General features: G+C 38.7%; 1 protein-coding gene across 1 annotated transcript in view; it reads right to left on the bottom strand.

Annotated features, from left to right (window-relative positions):
- Positions 1 to 1,980: 1,980 nt before the first annotated feature.
- The window catches only part of LOC123249866 (GTPase IMAP family member 7-like), a 14,033-nt gene continuing 6,037 nt past the window's right edge, over positions 1,981 to 9,976 (bottom strand). The window contains exon 2 of the mRNA XM_044678965.1: positions 1,981 to 3,217. Within this exon, the coding sequence (XP_044534900.1) occupies positions 2,291 to 3,217 (927 nt within the window). The 3' untranslated portion in view covers positions 1,981 to 2,290. The remainder of the gene's footprint in view (positions 3,218 to 9,976) is intronic.

The following is a 9,976-nucleotide window of genomic DNA, read 5'->3' as shown; positions in this document are numbered from 1 at the left end:
CAGAAAGAACAGCATAGGAACAAAATTTTGGACCAGACTGATATTATTGTATCTTATTCGATGTAATCAACTACCATAACTATCTCCTTGACTGATGGTGGGAATGCATAGTATAATGTAACAATATACATGATTTAATTAGTTAACTATTATGCTTAACTAGGAAATGATGTTCTTGTACCTTAAAGATGGCTGAAAAGAATAAGTTCCAACTAAACCATTCCATAATGAATAATTCTTGACAAGCTTGCTTCTTTGTTTAACCATAGTAAGATAATTAGTGAATGCCAATCTTATGATGTTTCAAAAGTTAATATGTGATTTTGAATGTATGGGGAAATCAAAACCTGTATGAGATCATAAAGAAAGAAGGGTATAAAAATAAAAATCAGCAGATGGCACCAGAGAGAACAGCCTCTGCAATTCCACTTGCCCTCTGGCTCCTTTCCATTTCATTATCATCATGCCATCCCACCTCCAGAGACCCATCCAAGCCAAGAGCGGGCTCTTCACAAACTACCATGTAAAAGGAGTGGAAGACTTGAAATGTGACATACCAGAAGGCAAAGGAACTAGGATTTCTCTAATTGTAATGGGTAGCTAATTGGTAGAGAGCATTTTTTACTTTAAAAAAGTGTAAAGTGTATAAGAATCAGTATCAGCATTCTGGAAAATTCAAATGTAATATGGAGAAAATTCTGTATGATCTAAATTTGAGGTTTTCAAATGAAATGTTATTTTAATGTATGTACTGTTAAAACTAGCAACAAATGACAATATCATGAATACTGGGGAAAGAGAAGTTTTAAATTTGTTCATCTATAAATGTGGAATGCAACAGGTATTAAGAGTTTGGAATATTGAAAAAAGGAATTTCAAAATAGTTGTTATATTTGATTGGGATATATGAATTGTTATCAAAATATGAACTCTGGACAAGAATGATTTCATGGTTTAGGAGTAAATATGTATTTCAATGCAATTTGTTAAAATGTAATTTGGGATAAACACAAATGATATATGAATTTATACTTTGAAGAAAAGTAACTCTTAAGATTGAATGGGATAAAACAATATGTAAACAGACAATATGTAGATGATGTAAAAAATGATACAATTGATAAAGGGATTGATAATATCAGGTGACAGAATACCTGGTGTAAGTTAAGTGATGGTAAAAACAAGTGGTAGAATGTTAAAGAGGTGTAGGAAAAGCCTTGTGTCAGACTCCAACATTTATTCATGGCTCTGTTCTCACTGGGTCAGACCCTAACATCTCTTTAACCTCGTCAAATATGAGAGGGGAAAAATCTTCATGTACCTAGGTTCTTGAGTGTCCCAGTCAATAGGTTGCCTCCATTAGAATATCTCACATCATTGACACAACTTGACTGAGCTCAACCATTAAAAGCATTTATTAAGTATCTTTTATGTGGTTCACAGACAGCTAAGTGTCCATGTACAATGGATAGAGCACTGTGCCTGAAGTCTGAAAGACTCAACTTCCTGAATTCAAATCTGGCCTCAGACCCTTATGATCTTTGTGACTCTGGATATGTCACTTAACTCTGTTTACCTTCGTTTCCACATCTATAAAATGACCTGAAGAAAGAAATGGCAAACCACTTCAATATCTTTGGCAAGAAATCCCCAAATGGGGTCACAAAGAGCCAGACACAATTCATAGTGACTGATCAACAATATATGGCGTACACTGCTGGGATTGTGGATATAATGCAAGAAATAATCCCTACTTCCAAGGAGTTTATATCTGGATCATAGCAACTGAACAGCAACAGAAATGAAATGAAAAGTGGAACTAGTATTTAGGTGAAAGAAGAAAATCATTTTAAAATGTACAAGAGGAAGGGAGGCATGGATTTAACTGTAGTCAAGAAAGATTTCTATAGTCACTGGGATTAATAGATGAGTGGAGACACAGAGTCCTGGAGGATCAGGAATAAAGAAGCGTTGAAGCAATTTGAACAAAAAAGGTTAAAACTTTATTACTTATCCATGCTCATGAAAGATTTGAGGTCGACAAATCCTAGACTCTACACTTGGGGCCCAGAAAGTAAAAGCTCAACCAAAAGTAGGAAGAAATTTGATTCTGGGAGCTATAAAATGGTATATCACTGGTGAGAACTCTGCCCCATCACATCTGTTTTATCATGGCCTCAAAAATAATATGAAAGAAATCAGAAATAATTCTATATATAGATAAGTTTATATAAAATTAGGTAGGGATAGCTATGAACAAAAAAAAAGCAGGTTCATTTTTTTAAAGCACCTACATGAACTTTTTGAACCAAAGTGGAATTTGAGAAATCAAGTTTCTATTTTCCTTTACTATTTCTCTCAATATACTTGTATCTTTCTCTGCCTCTGAACCTACTTTTTTAATATTTTCCTCATATTTTTGCCGTAGCTCTCTTATTTTGGACTCCTTTTTGGCTTTTTCCTCATCTGTGGGGTTTGATATCTCAACATATTTTTCTTCTATTTCATGAATAGAATTTTCTAATTGTTGGGTGTATTGTGCCTTCAGTTCCTCTCTTCTTTTTTTCAGTGTTTCCTCAGTTCTCTTGTATATGGTATCTGAGAAATACTCCCCCTTATTATCCTCCACCATCTTCTCTATCAAATCCAGCAGCTCTGTCACTTGGGCTTCCTTTTCATCACCCTGGGCTTTGTTATTGAATGCACAGTATCGCCCTTCACACTCTTCAAGGAGCTTTTTGAGGTTTACATTACAACTTTTAAAAACCTCATCCAGTTCCCGCCCATCTAGGTCATCTTTCCGAGTGAACAAGACTATCATGTATTTTGTGGCAGAGTTTCCAAAGAGTGCTTTGACCCAGCAGATAGTCTGCTGATCTTCATCTGTATAGCGACCCAGCTTCAGAACCAGAATGATGGCATGTGGCCCAGGGGAAGAAAGGATGACACAGCGACTGATCTCAGTACAAGTGGTTTCTAAGCTTTCCTTTGTGCCAAATAATCCAGGAGTATCAACAACCACAAGTTCTTTCTTGGACATCCATTTCCGGGTTTGTTTTTGACATTCCTTGGTCACTGAATGTAATAAATTTTTAGATTCAAAAGCTTCATAGCCAAGGATGGTGTTCGCTGTTGCACTTGTCCCATTTCCACTTCTCCCAACTAGGACAATCCTCAGGATATTATCAGACTCACAGTTCACACAGTCATAAGGAATCTGTGGGAATAAAATTGTCAGATTGAAAATCTCATCATCAAGGTAATAAAGAAGGGTGAGGGAAGTCAACTATAGAAGGGAAGTGATAGAAAGTATTAGACTTTAGATGTTTAGTTAGCCTATATTCTTAGAACCTTAAAACTGTATACTTCTAGGATTGACATTTGTCTCAAAGAAAACAGAAGTGGGCTAAGTTTTTCAAAGAAGTAGCCTAGTCAAAGACTGGAAATTTTAAAATAATTCAAGATTGGTATAAAATAAGTAAGGCTGCTAGATGGCACAGTAGATAGGATCCATGACCTCAAATCAGGAAAATCTCTAATGGTATAATTTCAGACATGTTAAACCAATAGGGCTAACACTTTGGGGATGGGAGACCTTGTTCCTCAGATTACAAAGGAAGGTGACTGTCTACATCTTTGTGGGTCTGGTTCTACCTCTAACATATCTGTTTTTGTTCCTAGATAGGTGTTTCTGGAAATAACCCTGTGATAATTATAAACTTCATATTGTTTACGGTTATTATTTGATTTTAGTTTGATACAATATTATAATGCTAGGACTCCAATATGGAGTCACTCAAACTAAATGGTCCAAATGTCCATAGAAACATATAGGCAATACATTTCCACTATTAATTCTATGTTAGGCAGATAAGACTTGCAATATTTTGATGAGAAAACCTGCTACTGGCACCTTAATTCAATCTCCATCTACTGACTTAGTTAACATTAGGCCCTTCCAGCAATTTGTGGTCTGATAATAAAATTCCCCCAACCTGAGCTTCATCCAAACCTGACATCAATAAGGGACTCCAAGAACATTTCCACCTCATCTAGATCTGATTAGGAATTCTTCCTCCTACATCTGACACTGATGGCCTTTTCTCAACCAAGCTTAGTTTTAGGGTATATTATTTTGCCACAGTATAAACTCCATTTCTGTGCATGTTCTTTCCCCAATATAACTTCTCCACCTTTAACTGGAGTGAGTTTCTTGCATGTGGGGCCAACCATCTGTTTGTTTATATTGCTATATGGTGTTCACCTGTTTGATCCTTCACAGAACAAGAAGGCTCCTGATTGTGTCATTTCTTGTATACCAATTTTCTAGAAATTCTGAACCCAGATATTTGTTTTAAACTGAGCCTGTGAGGCCAAATAAAACAGATCCTATCTGAGAAATAAAAATAAAGCGACTCCATGGATGGGGCTTCACTTAACTTTTTAGTAGGGATCCAAGCATAATCTCTCACATCCAAATAATGATAGGATTTTTTCAAAGTGCTTCCACATCAATTTCATTTAATCCATACAACTTCTTGAAAGTGAGGACATTATTAGAAAGACACTGAGGTCCATAGTGGTTCAGTGATTTTCCAAGGGCAGGGCCACAATTTAAGCCCAGAGTACAGAAAAGTCAGAGTCAAAGAATGTATCTAGGAGCACTGTAGCCTCAGGTAGATTCAGAGTGACTAGGGCTATGCAATTAATGACAGAGATAAATGTGTGAAAATTTGCCAGCCAATGACAGCTATCCCTCACTTAATAGAAAATCATTTCACAGAATTCAGAATTGAGAGAATCAGGTTCTTTATTATATGTACCTAAAACGCTATATCTTCTTCACTATGTTTTGCAACATATCATTTCACTTGATTCAAATAGGAAACCCATAGGTAGGTTGCCAAATCCTTATTGTTTCTGTTTGACAGGAAACTAAAGCCCAAAGAGCAATTTACTTAAGGCCACATAGCAAAACAAAGATGAGAACAAGGCCCCAGTACTCTCCACAAAACAGCAGTTTCCTTATCTCTCTCCTTTCTCCTGTTCTGAAGAACAATCTATTTTGAATTGGATTGGGGGTGGGTGGGTGGGGGTGGGAAGTGGGGAGGGGACACTGAGCTTAGGAGTAGAGTAAGCTGAATTCTAGTCTTTTTTTCTGCCATTAACTCAATGTGTAATTTGGAGCTAGTCATGTTATCTGCCTGAACCTCAGTTTCCCTCACTATAAAATGAAGGAAGTGATCTTTAAGACCTCTCTAAAGATTGTGATTTGGAGATTGATCTTGTGGTGCAGAGAGGTGGCATAACAGTTTTTCAGGCTTTGCAGAGTTCTTCTGTCAGTTAAGGAGGTTTTAGAATCTTGAGAAAGTTCAGTTTCTCCTGGGAACTCGTGGAGGGAATATTGAGTGCTATTGTTTGACTAAGGCAGGTAACCAGTTAACTCTTTATCCCTGAGAGCTATTGGGAAGATTTTCATTGCTGTTCAAGGAATGAACCTTTATTTCTGAGCTTTGTTTCCTTCTCTTTAAGTTCCAGAGCCCCTCAAGATGTCACGTAGGCACTATTGAGTTAAAAAAAAAAGACAAGTGAGAGCTCAACTTATTCAACTGATAATGAAAATAGAACTATTCCATTTCTCAGTTCTAACTCTTCAATGTCATTAACCTAGTTAGTCATAATGTATTTTCTCTAGTCTGAAATATTAAAATAGTCACTGACCTAGACTTCCCTTGATCACCAGTCCCTCTCCTCTCCAATTTATCCTTTAATTATTGATTAATCTTTATAATGCACAGATCTAAAGGTCCTGTCAAATGTACAACCCTAAATCTGTCTGCCTCAATCAGACATGTAAAAGTTGGTTCCAATTTGTCTTTATGTTTTCTTTTCCCACTAATCCTCTCGTTTTCTATAATCCTCAGAAAATGAATTACCATTCCCCAAAGTTATTTGTATCTTCAAATCTTTACCCTTGACCTCCTTTCTACACAGAACATATTCCTTGGTCTTTATCAAATCTTACCCATTCTTCAAAGTTAATCTCAAAACCTATTATCTCCTTGGGGAGGATGACAGAGGTTATAGGCCATACTTAAATGTCACTCTCATAAAAATTGGCTCAAAGGGGCAATAACAACCATATTCATTGGGATATAGAATCCTATCTTACCCTACAGAGAAGAAAGAGGGGAATAAGAAGGAGTAGGGTGGGGAGGGAAGTAATATAAGAGGGTGAATTGAGGGGCTAATTTAAAGCAAAATACTTGTGAAGAGGGACAGAGTAAATGGAGAGAGAAAGTGCAGGATCAAAAGGGGAAAATAAACTGGCGGGGAATACACAGACTGTAATCATAACTGTGAATATAAATGGGATGAACTCACCCATAAAATGGAAGGAGAAAACAGAGTGGATTACAAAAACAGAATCCTACCCTATGTTGTTTACAAGAAACACATTTGAGGAAGGTTGACACACACCAAGTAAAGGTAAGGGGATGGAGCATAATCTATTGGACTTTAGATGATATAAAATACTCAGGAGTCTATTTGCCACGAGAAACACAGGACTTATATGAACACAATATAACCCTTTTCCATGAATAAAGTTAGATCTAAATAATTGGAGAAACATTCATTGCTCATGGGAAGGCCAAGCTAATATAATAAAAATGACAGGGGGCAGCTGGGTAGCTCAGTGGAATGAGAGTCAGGCCTAGAGACAGGAGGTCCTAGGTTCAAACCCGGCCTCAGCCACTTCCCAGCTGTGTGACCCTGGGCAAGTCACTTGACCCCCATTGCCCACCCTTACCAATCTTCCACCTATGAGACAATACACCGAAGTACAAGGGTTAAAAAATGACAATCTTACCTAAATGATATTACTTATTCAGTTTCATACCAAACAAACCATGAAAATAAAACCTATTTTTGTAGAACTAGAAGACGTAATGCAGGGTTGCAGCAAAAGCTTTTGCAAACCAACTGTAGCAGCCCTGTCAGTTGGACAGGTTTACAATGTTGAACCAGCAAGGGGGCTTGGCTCATGGGAGAACTGTTAAAGCTGATCTATAAATATCCCTGAAGTTCCAACTGAAAGGCCTTTTGCCTTTGGGGCATTTTGGACCTTGATGATTTCTCTGGACCTCTCCCTGAACTCTCCATTTACAGCCTGCTATTTCCCTGGATTTCCCCATTGAGCCCTGGGAGGAAGATTGGTTTAGTGGTTGGACATTGTGGGATTTAGTTTCTGTAGGCAGGAAAGGACATCCTAAATCAAGCTACCCCCTTATCTAGTGATCTGATAAATACTTTTACCTCGGGGCAGTGAAACAATCCTTGACTGAGGGAGCTGGCCTCTCTCAGTCTGACCCTCTCCTCTGTGACCCTTCCCCCAGCATCAGCTTTCTCCCTAGCAGCAGTTACAAAATCCTCAAACCCTCTTTCCCTCAGATTACCCCTGGCATCAATAAATCCTCTTTGATATTTACACAAGAGCCTCTGGTGAACCATTGTACTGAATACAAGGGCAAAGGCTGAAGAAGGAAGGAATAACTTTCCTTTTTATTTCTTGAGAGCAAACCTAGGCATCCATCTTGGGCAGGAAGAAGCAAGCGGAGACTTCCTGTAGATTTCAGTTTCACTGGCAGGGAGGAGCCCTTTGACTCCTTCCTCAAGAGACCTTAGAAATTAACAATAGAAACCCTTCAGCCATACCTATAATATTTCTCGCTGACCCAGTTCTTCTGGTATCATAGAGATACCTTCCCTGCCTGAAGGATTCAGCCTATTTCCTTCCAGTACCCTCTGTCTCTATCCTCTGTGATTAGCCTGTTTGATCAGCCCTTCCTACATTCCCCATTCATCCCTTACCTTCCTAATATATATTCCCCATTTGTTCCATCATCCTATCATTTACCTTTTCATCTCCTATCCCTTTGCTATTACCTTACCAATATCCCCTATTACCTTTCCATAACATATCTTAATACTTTACCTTAACAAAAAGCAATAACAAAATTCATCTGGAAGCACAAAAGATCAAGAATAGCAAGGGAATTAACGGGAAAAAATGTGACGGATAGTGGCCTAGAAATACCAGATCTCGGTGGTTCCGGGTTAAGATGGCAGCAGAGTAAAAAGCAGCGCTTAATCTCTCCTGACCAAAACAAACAGGACTTCTCAAGGGGGCATAAAAACAAACCCAGGCAAACGGAAGGACCCCACAACAGGGTGCAGCGTGGAAGGTACATGGAATCGAGGCATTTCCATGCTATAAAGGGGAGAAACAGCACTCACTAAATCGCAGGCTGAGCAACCACCCCCCTCTCCCCACACACACACCACCTGCAGCTCTGAAGCCAGCTAAAAAGAAATAGAGCAAGTTTGGGGCACCCATCGAGTCATTGTCAGCTCCAGGGCCTGTTCCTGAGAGCAGCAAGATTTAGGACCCCAAAAAGCTGAGGAACACACACGGACTCTGAGCGCAGGTGCAGGTGGAGATGCGGGAGGAGGCAGACACAGGCGGGAGCGAAGGCTCGGAAACCACGAGTGGGGAACCAGTGCAGATGGGTATACGACTGTGGAAGCAGCGCCCTGAGACTTGTAAAGGAGCCTCCTGCAGAGGATGAAGCAAGAGGGTCCACCAGGAGGCTTGACTTTGGAAAAAACCAGACCTCAGACCTCAGGAGCCAAAGGACCGCAGACAGACCCTGAGCGGGAGGATAAAGCTGAGAAGCTGCTGGGCTAACGGTGGCTACCCAGATCCAAGAAGTCCAGAAGAAAGAGAGAAAGATTAGCAACAAGAAGAAGAAATCTTTAACATTCGACAACTTTTACACAGAGAAAATCCAGACTATCGAGCAATCAGAAGAGGAGAAAAAACAAGCAATCACATCTGAACCATCCCAAGATAATCAAAACCGGTCACAAGCTCTCGAAACATTAAAAACTGAGATGAGGAGAAAGTTGGAAAAGATTTGGTCAGAGAAATGGGAAGTAGCTCAAAAGGAAATCAGGCAAGAAAATAACAGTTTAAAAGGCAGAATCTCGAATTGGAAAGTGAGGCAAGTCAACTGAAGACCAGAAATGACCAGATTGAAAAGGAAAACCAGTCCTTAAAGGCTAGAATTGAAAAATTAGAAGCTATGATCTCTCAAGACAACAGAACAAATAAAACAAAGCCAAAAGACTGAAAAAATAGAAGGAAATATGAAATATCTCAATGAGAAAGTGACAAACCAAGAAAACCGGTCTAGAAGAGACAATTTGAGAATCATCGGTCTCCCTGAAAAGGGAGAAATTAATAGAAATTTGGACTCCATACTAAAAGAAATTATTCAGCAAAATTGCCCTGAAGTCCTACAACAAGAGGGCAATATAGACATTGAAAGGATCCATAGATCACCATCGACATTCGATCCAGATAAGAAAACACCCAGAAATATAATTGACAAATTCAAGAGCTTCCAAGTAAAAGAAAAAATCTTACAAGAAGACAGAAAGAGACAATTCAAATATCAAGGAGCACCAATCAGGATCACACAGGATCTGGCAGCCTCCAAGCTAAAAGACCACAAAGCTTGGAATATGATATTCAGAAAGGCAAGAGAGCTGGGCCTGCAACCACGGATCAACTACCCATCAAAATTGACTATATACTTCCAGGGGAAAGTATGGGCATTCAACAAAATTGAAGATTTCCAAGTATTTGCACAAAAAAGACCAGGGCTAAATGGAAAGTTTGATATCCAACCACAAAAAAGCGAGAGAAACATGAAAAGGTAAATAAGAAACAGAGGGGAAAGAAACAAAACTCATAATTTTTTAAATTTGCCTTTTTAAGGGCCTCAGTAAGATCTAATTATCTGTATTCCTATGTGGAGAAATGCTATGTATAAATCTCTGTAGTGAACTCCATTCACTATTAAGTATTCACTATTATAGTGGTCTGAAGAATGATTTATGGGGAGAGGGT

Source organism: Gracilinanus agilis, chromosome 5 (genome assembly GCF_016433145.1).
Source record: "Gracilinanus agilis isolate LMUSP501 chromosome 5, AgileGrace, whole genome shotgun sequence".
Classification (NCBI taxonomy): domain Eukaryota; kingdom Metazoa; phylum Chordata; class Mammalia; order Didelphimorphia; family Didelphidae; genus Gracilinanus; species Gracilinanus agilis.
This window is presented reverse-complemented; position numbering and strand designations above follow the sequence as displayed.